Below are 20,266 nucleotides of genomic sequence, written 5' to 3' on the forward strand. Positions count from 1 at the left end.
CAAACCAGTCAATCCTAAAGGAAATCAACCCTGAATACTCTTTGGAAGGACTGATGCTGAAGCTGAAGCTCCAGTATTCTGGCCACCTGATTTGAAGAGCCAACTCACTAGAAAAGACCCTGCTGCTCAGAAAGATCGAGGGCAGGAGGAGAAGGGGGCAACAGAGGATGAGATGATTGGATGGCATCACCAACTCAATGGAGATTAGTCTGAGCAAATGCCAAGAGATAGTGAAAGACAGGGAAGCCTGGAATAAGTACTGTAGTCCATGGGGTCACAAAGAGCCAGACACAACTGAGCGACAGAACAGCAACAATGGATCATAGATCACACTTTGAGACCCATGGCTCTGAAGTGCCAACTAAGCTGAGAAGTAAGGTAACCAACTATCAAGATTTACAGGTGACTGTTCCAACGTAAGAACTGAAAATCTCACATTCTCATAGAATGGTTGGCTTCCCTACTGGGAGAGAGCTAAAAGAAGTGTGTATAAAACACCAATAGCTGAGAGAAGCATTTCAAGCAGAGAAGACACCAAATGCAAAGGCCCCGAGGTCCAAGAATGGCTGGTACATTCAAGAATATTCTTTTAGTCAAGAATTTAAAAAGGCACTACAAAGCTACACACCCTAGAAAATCAGATTATCCCTAGTGGTGAGCTACTAGAAAATGCCAGTGCTACATTAAAACAATATCTGGTGAACTCTTCTAGTTCCTCATTTTAGAAAAGAATTCATGACAAACATTATAAGGCTTTCTTTAGAGAATTACACAGAGAAAATTTAAAGTAATTACAGAATTTTTAAAAAGTGAGAACATCAAGAATTTTGAATTTACAGTTAGGTTTCTATAGTTGAAGTTGCTTAATGTCAACCCTCTAATTAAGGTAGAAGGTTGTTACATAATTTATTTGCCAATTACTCTTGGTATAATTTAAGAGTTGCTCAATGAATGTTTGTTGAGTGAATGAATAAGAGAAGTGAAGAACACAACTAGTTGATTTACCAGGAAATCACAAATCAAAACGTAAACTTTTTAAAAGGCATTCTTTTGTGCTGTATATTCTTAGGAGGCTAGCAAACTACATGTTAATCTCATGCTTTCTGCATACTGAGCCACAAACTTACTGTCTTTAATTAGAAGATCATTGTCTCAGTTTCTGGAAAGGAAGTATTTCCTTTCTTTCCTGTTTAAAACACTTCTAACATTTCATGGTAAGCAATTTATTTAGAGTAGCTCTTTTTAAAAAAGGAATAGAGGCACACTTGTAGATTTAACAATTAGAAACAATGCAGTAGATTTTCCACCTCATGGATCCAAGCCAGGAAATGTGCAACTTTTGTGATTTATAAGCATTTGCAAATAGAAAGGCTATCTGGCATACTGTTATATGGTTTGCTCTATACTGCTATTACCATGAAATATTACTCAGATTTTCTTAAGATCATGAAAACAAAGCTGAGAAAAAGGAGTCCAACAAATGCTATATGTAATAATATTTTACTTCATTTAGAAATAAAATCATTTCAGTTATATTAATATAGAGAAAGAGTACTACTTCTCAGAGACAAGATTCTTCCATAAAAGAACTGCAACCAATTATATGACCATTAATTAAGTAGGCTATCTAGAAAATAGATTTGCAAAATGGCCAATAAGCACCTGAAAAGATGTTCAATATTAATCTCATTCAGTTCAGTTCAGTTGCTCAGTCGTGTCCGACTATTTGCAACCCCATGAATTGCAGCACGCCAGGCCTCCCTGTCCATGACCAACTCCCGGAGTTTACCCACACTCATGTCTCATTAATCTCATTAGGAAACTGGAAATACAAACCACAGTCACCTACCATCTCCCAGCCCCTAAGATGGCCATCAAACAAACCAAAACTTCCAAGAAAGCAAGTGTTGGTGAGTATATAGAAAAACTGAAACCTTCATATATTCCTGGTGGCAATGTAAAATTGCCACTACAGAAAGTTTGGTATTTCCTCAAAAAGTTAAACCTGCAATTAACCATATGACCAAGAAATTCTACTCCTAGGTGGAATACCCAAGCTGCTGCTGCTGCTGTCGCTTCAGTCGTGTCCGACTCTGTGCGACCCCATAGACGGCAGCCCACCAGGCTCCGCCATCCCTGGGATTCACCAGGCAAGAACACTGGAGTGGGTTGCCATTTCCTTCTCCAATGCATGAAAGTGAAAAGTGAAAGTGAAGTTGCTCAGTTGTGTACGACTCTTAGCGACCCCATGGACTGCAGCCTACCAGGCTCCTCCGTCCATGGGATTTTCCAGGCAAGAGTACTGGAGTGGGGTGCCATTGCCTTCTCCGGAATACCCAAGAGAACTGAAATATAACGTTCATACAAAAACTTGTACACAAATGTTCACAGCACCGTTACTCACAAAAGCTAAAATGTGGAAATAACCCAATGTCCATCAACTGATGAATGGATAAACAGAGTGTATCCATACAATGGAATATTATTCAGCCATGAACAGGAATCAAGTACAGGCACATGCTATCAGTTCAGTTCAGTCGCTCAGTCGTGTCTGACTCTTTGCGACCCCATGAATTGCAGCACGCCAGGCCTCTCTGTCCATCACCAACTCCCGGAGTCTACCCAAACCCATGTCCATTGAGTCGGTGATGCCATCCAACCATCTCATCCTCTGTCGTCCCCTTCTCCTGCTCCCAATACTACCCAGCATTAGGGTCTTTTCCAATGAGTCAACCCTTCGCATGAGGTGCCCAAAGTACTGGAGTTTCAGCTTCAACATCAGACCTTCCAATGAACACCCAGGATTGATCACTTTTACGATGGACTGATTGGATCTCCTTGCAGTCCAAGGTGCTCTCAAGAGTCTTCTCCAACACCACACTTCAAAAGCATCAATTCTTTGGTGCTCAGCTTTCTTCACCGTCCAACTCTCACATCCATACATGACTACTGGAAAAACCATAGCCTTGACTAGATGTACTTTTGTTGGCAAAGTAATGTCTCTGCTTTTAAATATGCTATCTAGGTTGGCCATAACCTTCCTTCCAAGGAGTAAGCATCTTTTAATTTCATGGCTGCAGTCACCATCAGCAGTGATTCTGGAGCCCAAAAAAATAAAGTCTGACACTGTTTCCACTGTTTCCCCATCTATTTCCCATGAAGTGATGGGACCAGATGCCATGATCTTAGTTTTCTGAACGTTGAGCTTTAAGCCAACTTTTTCACTCTCCTCTTTCACCTTCATCAAGAGGCTCTTTAGTTCTTCTTCACTTTCTGCCATAAGGGTGGTGTCATCCGCATATCTGAGGTTATTGATATTTCTCCCGGCAATCTTGATTCCAGCTTGTGGCACATGCTATAACATGGATGAATTCTGAAAACATGCTAAGTGAAAGAAGACAGCCATAAAAGGCCATTGTTGTATGATTACACTTACATGAAATGTCCAGAGACAAAAAGTAGACTTAGTGGTGACCGAGAGCTCATGAGGTTTGAGGGAGATGGAGGAGTGACTAATATGGGGAAAAGTGACTAATATGGGTACAGAGTTTCTTTTGGGCGTGATGAAAATATTCTGGGCTCAGATTGTGATTGTTGCACAGCCTTTTGAATGGACTAAAAGTCTTTGCTCTATAACTTTTAAGATATATCTTTATTTTTTAATGTAACCTCACAGCTATGTCCCCCAGCTTAAGAAATAAAACATTATAGATACAGCTGAAATACCCTGTATATACTTCCCTGGTTACATTTATCTTCTACTCCCATCAGAGATAATCACTAAGTTGATGTGCTTTTATCATTCCTATGTATGCATTATAATTTCCCTCAGTTCAGTTGCTCAGTCGTGTCCAACTCTTTGCAACCCCACAAACCGCAGCACACCAGGCCTCCCTGTCCATCACCAACTCCTGGAGTTTACCCAAACCCATGTCCATTGAGTCGGTGATACCATCTAACCATCTCATCCTCTGTTGTCCCCTTCTCCTCCTGCCTTCAATCTTTCCCAGCATCAAGGTCTTTTCAAATGAGTCAGCTCTTCACATCAGGTGGCCAAAGTATTGGAGTTTCAGCTTCAACATCAGTCCTACCAATGAACACACAGGACTGATCTCCTTTAGCATGCACTGGTTGGATCTCCTTGCAGTCCAAGGGACTCTCAAGAGTCTTCTCCAAAACCACACTTCAAAAGCATCAATTCTTCGGTGCTCAGCTTTCTTTATAGTCCAACTCTCACATCCATACATGACCACTGGAAAAACCATAGCCTTGACTAGACAGATCTTTGTTGACAAAGTAATGTCTCTGCTTTTTAATATGCTGTCTAGGTTGGTCATAACTTTACTTCCAAGGAGTAAGCGTCTTTTAATTTCATGGCTGCAATCACCATCTGCAGTGATTTTGGAGCCCAGAAAAACAAAGTCAGCTACTGTTTCCACTGTTTCCCCATCTATTTGCCATGAAATGATGGACCGGATGCCATCATCTTAGTTTTCTAAATGTTGAGCTTTAAGCCAACTTTTTCACTCTCCTCTCTCACTTCCATCAAGAGGCTCTTTAGTTCTTCTTCACTTTCTGCTACTTTCTGGTGTCATCTGCATATCTGAGATTATTAATATTTCTCCCAGCAATCTTGATTCCAGCTTGTGCTTCCTCCAGCCCAGCGTTTCTCATGATGTACTCTGCATGTAAGTTAAATAAGCAGGGTGACAATATACAGCCTTGACGTACTCCTTTTCTTATTTGGAACCAGTCTGTTGTTCTATGTCCAGTTCTAACTGTTGCTTCCTGACCTGCATACAGGTTTCTCAAAAGGCAGGTCATGTGATCTGGTATTCCCATCTCTTTCATTATACACTTTCTATATTATACATATATATATAACATATATATATATATATAATTTCACTATACACATATAAATCCCTTACAAGATGCATTATTTGTTCTGTGTTTTTCAATGGTATCATGCTTATGTAACTTTTATAGGTTGCTTTTTTTTTTTTTATCACAAAGCAACGTTATCATGACAGTTAAGTAGTTCAGAAGAGAAGACAAAATACATGAGTAAAAGATTTACAACAGTCACTGCAGAGAGGGAGAAAGAGAAATGCAGCAGTTTTCCAGGCAGTGTGGAGATCTCAGCTGAGGCTAAAGCCAACATCCATGTATATATACATTGGATCAAGTCTCTCCTGGAATCTCCTGAGTGTTGGCATACTGGTAAATAATTGACTCACCCAGAATATAATTCTGGAAATTGGTAGCTGAGGTAGAATGGAGAAGAAGGTCACTGAACATGTGGAGACCAAAGAACCAACAGGTCAGGAAGGTAGCTGAATACTACATATAGACAATGACATCATACAAGATGCTGGCAAGAGTTGAGATAAGAGTGGAAGCCTGACAGCCAGGTGCCAAATTCTAAAGAACAAGGGAGACTACCCAGTGAGTGAGTAAGATGACAGAAAAGAGCAGGGAGGAAAGTTGGCAGAGTCTAGAATACAGGATTAACTACCACAAGCAGGTAGAGAAATAGTGTCCTGGAAGCAGCACTGGGGAGTGAAGAGGACATCCATCAAACCATCAACTATGAGGTACCTTGGGTGTGAAAGAAAAATCATTTTTCATAGAAGAGACTTCAGATTCAGTGACCCCCATGGACTGTTGCCCGCCAGGTTCCTCTGTCCATGGGATTCTTCAGGCAAGAATACTGGAGTGGGTTGCCATACCCTCCCTCCAGGGAGGACATGGACTTGTACAACTGATCAAGGTGAATAAAAAAGGGGAAATACACCTAAACTTCTTTGACAACTTAAAAAAATCAGCTATACATGTTTAAGACAAGAGAACTTTGTAATTTCATGTGGAAAGGTCAGTGATTAAAAGCAATTAAGTATAACTACCCTCAAAAGTGTCTTGGTCACGACTAACAGGGCTATAGGTATATATTAAACTATAAGGAGAATTGAACTTTATTTTTCAAAGTTAAGATTAAATAATTCACATGTATTGTTATTTAAACAAATGTTAATTGGAGACAAAGAAATGTCTTTCTTTTATCTATGTTTTAAGCAACTTTTCATCAACAATAAAATGAAACATAAGTAGTATATAAATTGTTCTTTGATTAAACTTCTCAAAAAGGGGAAAAATCTTAATTACACAGCTTCAATATTACAAATGATAATAATTTGTGATTTGTTCTTTCCCTAATTAGTTAATGGAGTTCAGTTCAGTCACTCAGTCGTGTCGGACTCTTTGCGATCCCATGGACTGCAGCATGCCAGGCTTCCTTGTCCATCACAAACTCCCGGAGCTTGCTCAAACTCATGTCCATCGTGTCGGTGATGTCATCCAACCATCTCATCCTCCGTCATCCCCTTCTCCTCCTGCATTCAATCTTTCCCAGCATCAGGGTCTTTTCCAATGAGTCAGTTCTTCGCATCAGGTGGCCAAAGTATTGGAGTTTCAGCTTCAGCATTAGTCCTAACAGATTAAGACTCTGCCTGCTGTTCTAGGAGGGTTCATAATTTTTATCAATTGAAAAAAATGAAAGCATATATTCTGAAATAAAGAAGTAAATGAAGTCACCTTAAGTTACTTGATTTCAATACCACTTTCCTTTAAAAATTCATGAAATATTATTTCATTAGTGTTACGATGTTTACGTAATAGGTTAAAACTGGAAGAAGAAAAAAGTAAAACTGCCTCAGATTTTCCTCCATTTACTTCCTCTTGAAGGAGGAAGCTCAAATCCTCCCTTGAGCTTTATGTTAGGTTTTTTGTAATATGTTTCTAAAGATTAAAATGTCCCAATTTTAACCATATACTACCATTTTTAAAAGAAAAAAACTCAGATGCTTAAAAAAAACAACAAACGTCTTGTGAGTCCCTAATTTTGATTTTTCCTGTCATCAATATTATAAAACCTTTCCTTGATGATCAGAAGCTATAGGTATTGGTAAGCATTAACACAAATCCAGAGCATGTTCTTGTCTTTCTGTTTTCACATTACCAAACCTAACCAGGCATATCATAGTTCTCAAATTCACAAAGTACTCATACTACATAATCTGAGACTTTTGCAACCATATATTTTAAAGTACTCATTGAGCCCTGAAAGGCAAATGCTATCATTCAAGTTCTAATTACATGCTACTTGGGTTTTACAGAACAGAAAAATATAAATACTATACTTTCTGAATTCATTTTTTGACCACAAGCAACTTCCAAAATAAATGCCCAAAATACTTTCTGAATGTATCACTGTGCAAATAGCTCAAGCACTGGCCTATTCAAATTATGTTCTAGTTTCTCCTTCTGCTGCTTCTACTTGATAAATTGGTCAATAAATGCCAAGTCAAATATGCAAGTAAATATATTTTCATTGTTATTGGCAGACATATAATTAACTCTGAGAATAAAAGAAACAAGAAATCAATCTATGATTACTTCTTCAGTTCTTCCCATCAGTCATTTACATTGTAATTGTGGTTCCACTTTAAAGATCTTTACATACACACACACACACATACACACACACACACCCTATGTTGACTATATAATAAATCAAATTATTTCAGTTATAAATTAGTACTGTATGAACTGTGAACCACACATGTTAATTATATTAGTAAAAGCAATTGTATTACTACCCACATATATGAGCTGATTAAAAAGCAATGTGCATTCATGAGCCTATATTAATTAGTAATTTCAGCAAATGTTTCCAAACAATGCTAGGGATTTGCTCTTTCTTCTCTCAAATAAAACTATTTGAATCAGCTTTTTATGTATGTGTATATATCAACAAAGTACATTTCCATTTTCAGCAAAATAGGCTTTTAACTGAGAAAATATTAAATATAGTAAACCTACTATTTTCTAAAGATATTCAAGAATAAACCTTTTTTTAAAATAAACATTAGTTATCTGCCAGGTCAATATCTTTGCCAATCCAGGAAACATACATTTGCACAAAAACTTACATTACTATCCTTTCAAAAATATTGCCCTAAACTAGATGCAAAACCTTCAGAGACTATTACATGTGAATTCCATGAAGAAAAAAGTTTAAGATGAGCTGTAAAAAAATGTTTTAATAAAATACACTGTCATTACTCAATTACTACTTTCATTATTGTCATTTGTTTTTAAATTATATACCATGAACAAGTCATTTAACCTCTGTTTTTCCTCCCCTAAAAAGGGGAATTAATGATGGTGCCTCATCACAGGATTCCCAGCAGAATTAAAGAGTTAATACGAGGGAAGCATCTGGAACAGTGCCCAACATACAGTAAGTGCGCAGTGTTAGCTATGCATTACTTAATTGCATATGTTTTGCCTATTACTTGTATTAGCTTCTAGTTAACAATTCTGAAAGTATCTTAATTCTTTTTGAAGAAGAAATTAAGCTACACCATGACATTCTTAAAACTTTGCCCACGTCATCAGCTTTTAGAATTATTTTTAGCAGTTAGTTTATCTACTACTCACAGGCAAAATAGGACCTAAAGTCTCACTGAACCATATTTCCAAATTCTATTTTAAAAGACAGTACATCCTGAATATTCCTTGGAAGGACTGATGCTGAAGCTGAAACTCCAATACTTTGGCCATCTGATGCAAAGAACTGACTCATTGGAAAAGACCCTGATGCTGGGAAAGATTGAAGGCAAGAGGAGAAGGGGATGACAGAGGATGAGATGGTTGGATGGCATCACCGACTCGATGGACAGGAGTTTGAGCAAGCTCTGGGAGTTGGTGATAGACAGGGAAACCTGGTGTGCGGCAGTCCATAGCGTCGCATAGAGTCAGACATGACTGGGCAACTGAACTGAACTCTCCCTATTACCTCCCTTTTAGTACTCATTCATTCAAAACACTAATGTATACTGTGTGTTATGGAATACAGGCTGTGGGAATAAAAGATGGTTAAGAAAAAAATTCCAAATACATTGCCCACAAAGGAATGAGGGATACAAACACAAATACAAGTATGCTCCGTTGTTTAAAGATAAGGTGATATCCCAAATGCTATGATAAAAAATTCTTTCCAAGATGCACAAGGGAGGGCTCTCGGGTGGTGTTTGAACAAGAATTGAAAGGAAGAACTGAAGAAGCTTGAGAGGTGGAGAAATAATCTATTATTATTTTATCCAAAAAGAGAACTGGAAATTTCTCACAGTGTTAAGTCTATTTGACTTATTTTAGCAAACAGACTTCCTCAAACAGATTTCCCATTGCACACTGCTCACATAATTTATCTTTAGAAGTTGAATTAATATTTTTGTATGGCTGTCTACCCTCCACTCATAGCAAGGCTATCGGTGACCTATTTGGATGATGTGCTTAGTTCCCATCCTCCCAGAGATCAGAGAGATCTTCTAAAACCCACTTTTATCACACCATTACCTGATCAAAATCCTGCAATAGCTTCCTCCCATTCCCAGGCATCAACCCCTGCTTTGAGAGATTTCTCTCCACGTACACCTTGCCTATGCCTTCCTTTTGTTCATATTCTCCCCCTGCTCCAAATACTTTCCACTTACTATTATATTTCACTCTGCCTCTCCAAAATTCTATCCACATTTCAAAATCCACCTTCAAGATATCAGATTCCTTTGTCTCTGTGTAAAATAACAGAACTTTATAAATGCTGCAGAAAAGACTGAAATGCTAGTGGAAAAAAAAATGATCCCTCTGGATGAAAGACATGTCCAAAATGTGGCAGAAAACTGAAAAACAAATGGTAAGATGCAAGGAGGGTTCCAGAGGGAGGGAACATATGTGTACCCGTGGCTGAATCATGTTGATGTATGGCAGAGGCCAATACAATATTGTAAAGCAATTATCTTCCAATTAAAATAAAATGTGGAAAAAAAGAAAATCATTACAATCAAAAAAGGTAGAGACTCCTTTGAAAGTTACATTCAATTGTTTCATCAACACAGCACACTTCTTATTTATTCTTCTAAACTTATTTCCCACACCAACTACTTAATTGAATCATTCTTTTTCCAATGGCACTATGCTCTCTTGAAATGTTAACCATCCCACAACATGGATAATGAATTCTTCATGACTTAAATTGCTTTCTATAGGACAAATTCATGTTAGGGTGGAAGGTGTCACCATATTCAAAACTTTAAATATTACCAGACAGCATGGGGGAGAAGGCAATGGCACCCCACTCCAGTATTCTTGCCTGGAAAATCCCCTGGACAGAGGAGCCTGGTAGGCTGCAGTCCACGGGGTCCCTAAGAGTCGGACACGACTGAGCGACTTCACTTTTACTTTTCACTGTCACGTATTGGAGAAGGAAATGGCCACCCACTTCAGTGTTCTTGCCTGGAGAATCCCACAGATGGGGGCCCCCTCCTATGGGGTCGCACAGAGTCGGACACGACTGAAGTGACTTAGCAGCAGCAGCAGCCAGCATGGAACGACACTCACTAACACAGCAGCATGCTTCATGATGGTGGGTGGGTGGATGGGTGTGTGTGTGTGTGTTTGCGTGTGAGTCTGTGTATGTGAGTCTGTGTGTCTTTGTACATGCTCATACATGTCCGACTCTTTGTGACCCCATGGACTGTAGCCCGCCGGGCTCCTCTGTCCATGGGATTCTCCAGACAAGAATACTGGAGTGGGTTGCCATTTCCTCCTGGAAGGGATCTTCCCCACCAAGGGATCCAACGGGCACCTTGTGGGTCTCATGCACTGGCAGGAGGATTCTTTATCATTATCACCACATGGAAGGACAACTAGTTACATAGTATGACATCCTCAAAAAATCAAGTAAAAACACCTTTTCCAGTGATAATGAGCAAGCTCTGTATGTCAATACCTTAGATTCCAAATGGATTTTCTCTTCATTCAGCTGCTCTGCTGCTTTCTTAATTTTCTCACGACATCTGCTTATTTCCGACCTTACTGTAATCAAAATTAAATGCTTAAACACGTCCATCTCTCTGGAGTCCCTATTCTGGGCCTGTGATGACACCTTTCGGCTGTCTTTCCCCCACCCCTCACTGCTCTGCCCACTGCCCCCGGCCTTCCCTCCGGCTCCAAGCCCCCAACTCCAACAGCAGAGTCCCTGACCTTCCCGCATCAAGCGGCGACTCTCCTCCGCCTGGTGCTCAGAGAATATGATGTGCTGGAACAAAGAGTCCAGACTCATGTCAGGCCGCGCTCCTGCCGATCCCGTCTTCGTCCTTAAAATATTTTATAACCGAATCTGAGGATCCTGGGAAGCAGAAAGAATCCTGATTTCAGGGTCATTCCTGGTTCGGCCTCCAGAGGCCTGTCCCCCGCCAACACCAAGAACGGGGCCCCTACGGGGTGAGGTGAAGCCCGAGGCTCCGGGGCCTCGACCACACTCCGGGCCTCCGTTTCCTCCGTTAAGGTGGACAAACTTGCTTTTCTTTCCCTCTCGTGTGCCTTCGTTTCTCCTGTGAGCTGTCTCAAACTGCCTTGTTCCCCTGGCTGAGAGCAGCTCCCCTCAGACAAGGCCTTGGCCCCTGTGCGGGGTTCTTTTTCGTTCTTGGGGGTGGGGAATGGAGTCACGGAGATCTGCGCTTTGGAGCAGTTTGGCCAGCAGCCCTTTCTGGGCTCAGGCTTGTCCTCTCATTCCCCCGCCCCCCAACGCCCTGTCTCAAATAGGAAGTCCTCAAAACACTCTGTCAACAAAATACGTACTCACAACAATATGGTGGGCTGGAGACCTTGCAGAAGGCCTCACCTCGCGGGGTTCTCTGGGAACTGAGCCTACGGCGTCTCGTTGGGCCCATTACGCGGCGTTCAGTTGTTTTGCTTGGTTACGCTGTGGCCATGTGGCCCCCGACAGTTTTTAGGTCGTCCTGGGAGTTGGAGTGATCTGTCTCCAAGGCACAAAACCAGTCTTATAATAAAAGTACAAAGTACCTGTGATTCTAAATATAAACTTTTGCAAAGTCTTATCATTTGACGATGGGAAAGACTGCTATAATTGTACATCGTCTGACATTCGCCTTAATCATTCCTTTGTAATCAGGGCATATCTTTTTTGCCTGCTTTAAAATTAATCATTGCCTTTTGTAATCAAGCTGCGGTAATATTAACACTTCAATATCTGCGTAATATGTGTCAGAGACCAAAGTGGTTGCTAATTAAAGCTTAAACATGAAAGGCACCTTTGGGACTTTGGTATGGGATTTTTAAATTAAAAAATAAAATATTTTTAGTTTCAGTAGGTCAAAATATTAAGATTATAATAAACATTTGACTTTCTGTCTAAATGTTAAATTCAAAGTGGCTAAACTTTAAAGAAATGCATGTAATATTAAGTAAAAAATGGTAAATGTAAATTCTGTCACATTGTATAATTAACTTAATTATAATTTCAATAATGTTATAGCATAATCGGTTATAAATGTTAACCTTCTTTCAAGACTTGTATGCAAAAACTTAAGTTTTTAAACTTTATTATAAAAAGTACATACTAAGAAGTGTAATGAAGTAGAAAAGAATTTCCCATAAATAAATCAGTCTGAAGCAAATGTTAATAACATTCTGGTTATTGCCCTTCAGGTAATTCTCCTCACCGTGCATTTGCACTTTTTCTTTACAAATGCATGGTGAATAAGTAATAATAATAGTTATTATCTGTTGAGTATTTGCCAGGTACTATTCTGAACACCGTAAGCCCTTTTGAGATGATTTTTACTATTACCTTCAGAGCATAGTTGAGGAAACTGAGGCGCAGAAGTTAAGTATTTTGCCAAGATTGCACATCCAGTATGTAGCAGAGCAAGATCTGAAATCAGAGGCCATGAATTTGATTTTGGATTCTGCTCTTTTTCCTTTTTATTACAACACAAGCATTTTACCATTTCATTGAAAGCGGGAGAAGAAGGGGACGACAAAGGATGAGATGGTTGGATGGCATCACCGACTCGATGGACGTGGGTTTAGGTAGACTCCGGGAGTTGGTGATGGACAGAGAGGCCTGGCGTACTGCAATTCATGGGGTCGCAAAGAGTCGGACACGACTGAGCGACTGAACTGAACTGAAAACTCCTTTATTAGTACATTTTTAGAACTTCATAATCCTCCATCATATGGATGCATGTGTAAAATTTACATATATTGAAATAAATTTGACTTTTATCTGTTCAGCGATGGAAAACAAAGCTGAAATTGTGGTGTGAACCATTTTTCTTTGAGCACTCGTTTGGAAGCTTATGAACTATGCCACAGCAACCATCAAAAGAAAGGGCTTCCAGAAGATAAATTATATTACTAATTAATATCACTCCCTTCAGAATGATTTCCTGTGGACTTGCAGTGGGAGCATCCTCACAAGGAGGCTGGTTTTCAAAAGCATGCTGCTCTTTAACATTCTAATTTTATTAGTCACACTCAAACTCACATTTATTATTTAACATGCTCTTTCTGTGCTAAAACTTGGCAGAGAGATATTTGGGCAGACTTCAGGGAGCACAGTCGCCTCAGTCACACAGGAGTATGGAAGAGAACACTGCTGAAAATTCTGGGGAAGGGGCATGGGAAATAAGGCTTTTTCATCTTTTGTAGTCTTCTTCACCTCTCAGAATATTTTTGTGCTTTTAAATCCCAAGTTTGAGTCTTCTTAGAGGTATCGCAACTATAGGCTTTAGCAGCATTTTTAATTTTATTTATGGGTACAAACACAACTATGCAAGGTCACAATTCTTTAAAGTGTTTCATAATAATGAGGAAAGGTAACATATAAAGATATTGGTGTCCTGTATCAAGCTTTATTCAAACATTTTCCATAGTGTTAAGATATTTTTTCTTATAGATATACATGCTGATTACATTCTATAATGTTCAGAGCAAGAGTAGCATTACTTAAATTTATGTCAAATAAAAATTATATATGACATGGCAAAACTAGGGCATTCTATTTTCCGAAAATATATATTATAAGCCTAAAAAGAAAGATGATTCATTCAACAACTGTTTAATGAGTCTCAGCTATTCATTCAACAAATATTATTGAGCATACCCTATGTGCCATATTAGAGAAACAACAACAGGATTTAATAAAAGTAGAACTACATAAAAAGTATTTTTCTTCCCCCGGATATTTCTAACCTCATTGGAGAATTATTATATTTTTCAGCATCTTGGCAGCAGTATAAACAACTGCTTTCAGATGTTTAAACAGATGTTCTTTAGAAAGAAAGCCAATTATTTGTGTTATGATACCCACATATGATTCTCAGATCTAAACTTTCCATCTGTACATGTTTCACTGAATTGCGTACCTATGGAATATAAAAGTTGAGATCACTCACTGTCTCTCAACCTCATATTTTTGTTCATAATAACACTAGCACCTGGGTTATTGAGCCATCGATAATTGCTTTGCTAGAAGGCCTTATATAAGACTATATTGCTCTTGTGATTTAAAATGCATTTCCTTTCCTTTCTTAGATTGATGACTTCCCTAAGTTCTAAACCAGGCTTGCAAATATCCACTAGCCCAGGGCATATATATTGCAATGAAAAGAAGAAAAGTAATTCATTTGTTTTATGATTTTCTTAGGGCATCTGCCAAAAAGAAAAAAAAAATGTGGGTTCAACCAAGTTTAACAACCATTTATTGAGTATCTACTAAGCGTAAAATCTCTGGTAGGTACTATGGGGGATACAAAATTATAAGATACAGGCCCTGCCCTCCTGGAGGTCATAATCTATTAAATGGGACATAGCAGGCATGACTCCTGGTTCCTGGTAGGCTGTGTATGAGAGCTTCACGCTGATGCGATGGAAATATGGCAGGGAGGAAAAGAATGTCTGATGTAGGTGATCTGGGAAGACTTTTCAGAAGGAAATAAAATATGAGCTGGATTTTAAAGGAGAGTGAGACTTCAGTAGATAGCATGTAAGGGAGAAAAAAAGCAGAAACTTAGATGGTGCCAATTTTTGGACAGTGTTAAACATTTTTATGTATGTGATGGAGATTCCTGTAATGTTCACTAGCTGGTGAGTGGCACGTCAGAACTGCTTTACGCAGTCAGTCTGGCAATGGGTTAGAAGCACTAGAAAGGAAAGGCTAACAGCTAAAATGTATTAATAACTATGTTCCAACCACTGTTTGAGATCTTGTAATGCTTTCATTAGTATAATCAATCCAACAGTCCGATGAGATCAATGCTTTTATTATTTCTGAGTTAACAATCAGAGAAGCAAGGCAGAGAGAGCTCAAGTATCTTGTCCAAGGTCACATATAATACTAGCTAAGAAGTAACAGAGTCAGGATTTGAACCCTGATAATCTCTTAAGGCAAACACTTAATCACTTCATCTACCGCCTCCAAAAATAAAAGGCTGGAGAAAAGAAGACAATTTCAGCAGCTCTGTTAATATTTCAAGACAGATACATTTTCTAAAAAATACTTATCATCAACAAATTAATGTCATATTTTTAAGACACCTTTCAGATTTCTAGAATTTGGATTAGTAACACAATGCATCTATAACAAGTTAAAATCAAATGTGATATAAAGCAAAATAATTGAAGATGGATCATATTTGTTATAAAACTAAGAAATGAAATTAGTATACAAACTATTTGGTGAAGAATCCACCTGCAATGCAGGAGATGTGGGTTCAGTCCCTGAATCGGGAAGATCCCCTTGTTGTGGAGGGTGGTACATGGCAACTCACTCTAGTATTCCTGTCTGGAGAACCCCATGGACAGAGGAGCCTGGCAGACTATGGTCCATGGGGTCACAAAGAGTCAGATACGAATGAAGAGACTGAGCATAACATAGCACATACAAAGTATCGTATTAGTTTCTTAATATTTTTATTAGATTCCTACGGCTGCTATAACGGAATACCACAACTGGGTGGTTTAAAAAACACAGAAATTTATCTTGTCACAGTTGTGGAGACTAGGAGTCTGAAATTGAAGTGTCAACAGAGTTGGTTCCTTCAGGCCCTCTGAGGGAGCATCTTTTCTGTGCTTCTTGTTAGCTTACTGTCCTCACTGGTAATCTCTGGCATTCCAAATTCTTTGGCAGATGCATCACTCCTATCCCTGCCTCTATTGTTCCTTGGCGGTCTCCCTATGTGTCTCTGCCTCTTTGTCTGTTCTTCTCTCCTTATAAGGACACCAGTCATATTTGATAAAGAGCCTACCCTACTTCAGTATGACCTTATCTTAGCTAATTCCATCTGTAACAACCCTATTTCCAAATAAGGTCACATTCTGAGTTATTGGGGGGTTAGGACTTCACGTATCTTATTGGGGATTGCAAGTAAAACCATAACAAACCTTAAAAGTTCAGTTGTAGGAAAAAGTTATGATTCTTTTAAGATTTATTTCTATTCCAATCAAAGCATTTTTAGTGGTTTAATTGACTTTAGAAAAGATCTTGCACAATCCTCTTATTTTTTAGATGTTAACACTAAGGCCTGGAGGATGATGGATTTCCCCAACATTGCACAGGCAATTAATGTCAGAGCTACGTCTAGAACTCCCTCCTAATTCCTTCTGCTCCAATAAAAGATTTTTTTTTGTTCACCAGTAGCTTTCAACTACTTCAGTTAAAGCTACTCCTCTTTTATCTTTTTTCTATATTGAACTTTCTAGTAAGAGTTTGAAGAAAGGGTATCACAGCTAGGGTACAGAGCAGGCCTCGGGCAATTAACTACTGCAGGAGTCCTTCCTCCTTAAGGAAATCAGGTAGATAGATAGATATATAGAAAGAGAGAGAGAGACACACACAGAGACAGGTAGACAGATGTAGAGAAAACACACGTGCATATATACATATGTGAGTATATACAAACAAATATACTCACATATATATTCCTATGTGAGTATATATACAAACATATATATATATACTCACATATACATGATGAAATCATATATATAGTATAAATGCTTTAAGGTTTTCATTTGATTTTTAGTCAGACAGTAGAAATGAAAGTAAACTGTCAATTCTTACTGATTAAGAAAAACTTTTTTTTGGTTGTAAAATATATTGCATGAAGAAATTCCATTAACATGTGTGTGTGTGCTCAGTTGCTTCAGTTGTGTTCGACTCTTTGTGATCCCACGGACCACAGCCTGCCAGGCTCCTCTGTCCGTGGAATTCTCCAAGCAAGTATACTGGAGTGGGTTGCCATGCCCTCCTCCAGAGGATCTTCCCGACCCAAGGATCAAATCTGAGTCTCTTCCATCTCCTGCAATGGCAGGTGAGTTCTTTATCACTGGCGCCACCTGGGAAGCACAATTAACACATTAGGAGTCATTATATTCCAAGGTTTTTGGAAGAAAAAAAGCTATTGAACTTGATTTTTACATAGTCAGAGCCCAGAACCCAGCACAGGAGCCAGGAAGGCTACTGCACTTGAGATTAGACTATTAGGCCCAGGAAACAAAAATAAAACAGAACTTTGAAACCACTGTTCTCCACCTTGTAAAATTCTTTTACTTCATAAATATTTACTATGTATATGCTATATGTAAGGCAAGTAAGAATCTGGGATTACAAAGAAGAATAAACAAGAAAACTGAAATCTGGTCATATCAAGTTACAGTTTCCATGACAATAAATTTAAGTGATTGGGGATTACACAGGAAGAAATAAAAGACAAATAAAAGACTTTTAACTGAAGGATAATTGCTCTACAGAATTTTGTTGCTTTCTGTCAAGCATTAACATCAATCAGCCATTGGTACACCCATGACCCCACCCTCCCATCTCCCTCCCCATTCCACCCTTCTAGATTATTACAGAGCCCCTGTTTGAGTTCCCTGAGTCATACAGCAAATTCCCATCGGCTATCTATTTTACATATGGTATTGTAATTTTCCATGTTACTCTCTCCATACATCTCACCCTCTCCTCCCCTCCCCCTGTGTCCATAAGTCTGTTCTCTATGTCTGTTTCTCCATTGCTGCCCTGCAAATAAGTTCATTAGTACCATCTTTCTAAATTCGAAACATATGTGTTAGTATACAATATTTATAATTCTCTTTATGACTTACTTAACTCTGTATAATAGGCTCTAGGTTTGTCCACCTCATTAGAACTGACTCAAATGTGTTCTTTTTCATGGCTGAGTAATATTCCATTGCATTTATGTACCACAGCTTCTTCATCCATTTATCTGTCGATGGACATCAAGGTTGCTTTCATACTCTAGCTATTGTAAGCAGTGCTGCAATGAACATTGGGGTACATGTGTCCTTTTCAATTTTGGTTTCCTCAGGGTATATGCCTAGGAGTGGGATTGCTGGGTCATATGGTGGTTTTAGTCCTAGTTTTTTAAGGAGTCCCCATACTGTCTTCCATAGTGGCTGTATCAATTTACATTCCCACCAGCGATGCAAGAGGGTTCCCTTTTCTCTACACCCTCTCTAGCATTTATTGTTTGTAGACTTTTTGATGATGGCCATTCTGACTGGTGTGAGGTGGTATCTCATTGCAGTTTTGATTTGCATTTCTCTAATAATGAGCAATGTTGAGGATCTTTTCACGTGTTTGTTAGCCATCTATATGTCTTCTATGGAGAAATGTCTGTTTAGGTCTTTTTCCCACTTTTTGATTGGATTGTTTGTTTTTCTGGTATTGAGTTGTATGAGCTGTTTGTATATTTTGGAAATCAATTCTTTGTCAGTTGTCTCCTTTGCTATTATTTTCCGCCATTCTGAGGGTTGTCCTTTCACTTTGTTTATAGTTTGCTTTATTGTGCAAAAGCTTTTAGGTTTAATCAGGTCCCATTTGTTTATTTTTGTTTTCATTTCCATTACTTTACAAGGTGGGTCACAAGGAGTCTTGCTTTGATTTATGTAATCGAGTATTCTGCCTATGTTTTCCTCTAAGTTTTATAGTTTCTGGTCTTACATTTAGATCTTTAATCCATTTTTAATTTGTCTTTGTGTTTAGGAAGTGTACTTTTAGGAAGTGTATTGTGTTTAGGAACTGTATTTAGGAATTGTTCTAATTTCATTCTTTTACATGTAGCTATCCAGTTTTCCCAGCACCACTTATTAAAGAGGCTAACATTGCCCCATTGTATATTCTTGCCTCCTTTGTCAAAAATAAGGTGCCCATAGGTGCATGGGTTTATCTCCAGGCTCTCTATCTTGTTCCATTGGTCTATATTTCTGTTGTTGTGCTGGTACCCTACTGTCTTGATTACTGCAGCTTTGTAGTATAGTCTGAAGTCAAGAAGGTTCACTCCTCCAGCTCTATTCTTTCTCAAGACTGCTTCAGCTATTTGGGGTCTTTCATGTTTCTATATGACTTGTAAAAGTTTTTGTTCTAATTCTGTGAAAAATGCCATTGGTAATTTGATAGGGATCACATTGATTCTGTAGATTGAATTTGGCAGTATAGTCATTTTCACATTATTGATTCTTCCTACCCAGGAACATGGAATATCTTACTTGTTTGTTTTCTTACCAGTTATTTATTTTAGTCATTAATGTATTCTTTGCCTACCTAGTAAGTTCATGGCAATTTAGTAAATAATTGACTCCTTAGTTATTAAGTCCAAATGTAAACCAATAGTCAATATACTGTACTCTAATCTCTTTTTGCAATTTTTATGAAAATTTCTATTTAATTCAGTGAATTAATCATGGTGACTATTTGGAAATGTGAGGTAAATTTCAATATTTTTGTTACTTTCTATGAATTATTCACAATGACTTTTTAGAAAGTTTGAAGAAAAATATACATATATACATGATAGAGTGAACCATAAATCCTATATATTCTTAAAATAATTTGAAAACTTGCTCATTTATCAGGGTAAAATTACATGTTTCCAATATTTAAAATGAATTTAGTGGCCTTAGTACAATAGTGTTACACTATAAAAGTTAAACACTGCCATTATTTTTTCTTCATGATGCCATAGACAGTTCAAAATGTTCTATCATAGTTTACATGGCTCATAAACCTTACCTTTCATTTGACATTGCAGATGTGTTGATAATAAGATATGGAAACTCTGTAAGATGGTTAAAGGAAACAATTAATTAGCATTTAAATAAAAGAGCTCCCTAAGAAACCATTTAAACAGAGAATAAACTGATTATTTAACAGGTAATAGTAAGCAGTTCTGGAATAGAATTGAAGAGAATGAATAAAGAGAGTGAAAGGAATTTAAATATGTGAAAATAAATGAAGAAATATTGCAAAATATTAGACTTACTGCAGTTGTGTATACATCATCATTTGAAATTCGACAGTCTTGTAATTCTGCAC

At 38.2% G+C, this 20,266-nt stretch overlaps 1 protein-coding gene across 8 annotated transcripts in view; it reads right to left on the bottom strand.

Moving 5' to 3' along the window:
- Window positions 1-11,761, bottom strand: part of CCDC172 (coiled-coil domain containing 172) — a 73,957-nt gene extending 62,196 nt beyond the window's left edge. For 3 of the 8 annotated variants that reach the window (XR_014077809.1, XM_081573509.1, XM_081573513.1), the window contains exons 1-3: window positions 11,708-11,761; window positions 11,107-11,251; window positions 10,853-10,938 (exon numbers count right to left, since the gene is read on the bottom strand). Coding sequence is in view for 7 of the 8 variants with exons in the window: in XM_081573509.1 (XP_081429635.1) it covers window positions 10,853-10,938; window positions 11,107-11,185 (165 nt within the window). In the remaining variant the exon portion in view is untranslated. Of the gene's footprint in view, window positions 1-10,852; window positions 10,939-11,106; window positions 11,271-11,424 lie in introns of all 8 variants that reach the window. The other 5 variants (XM_081573508.1, XM_081573512.1, XM_081573510.1 and 2 more) reach the window with 3 other exon arrangements.
- Window positions 11,762-20,266: the final 8,505 nt, after the last annotated feature.

The sequence above is a fragment of the Giraffa tippelskirchi genome, chromosome 2 (assembly GCF_054371585.1).
Source record: "Giraffa tippelskirchi isolate mGirTip1 chromosome 2, T2T-mGirTip1v1.2.pri, whole genome shotgun sequence".
NCBI lineage: Eukaryota > Metazoa > Chordata > Mammalia > Artiodactyla > Giraffidae > Giraffa > Giraffa tippelskirchi.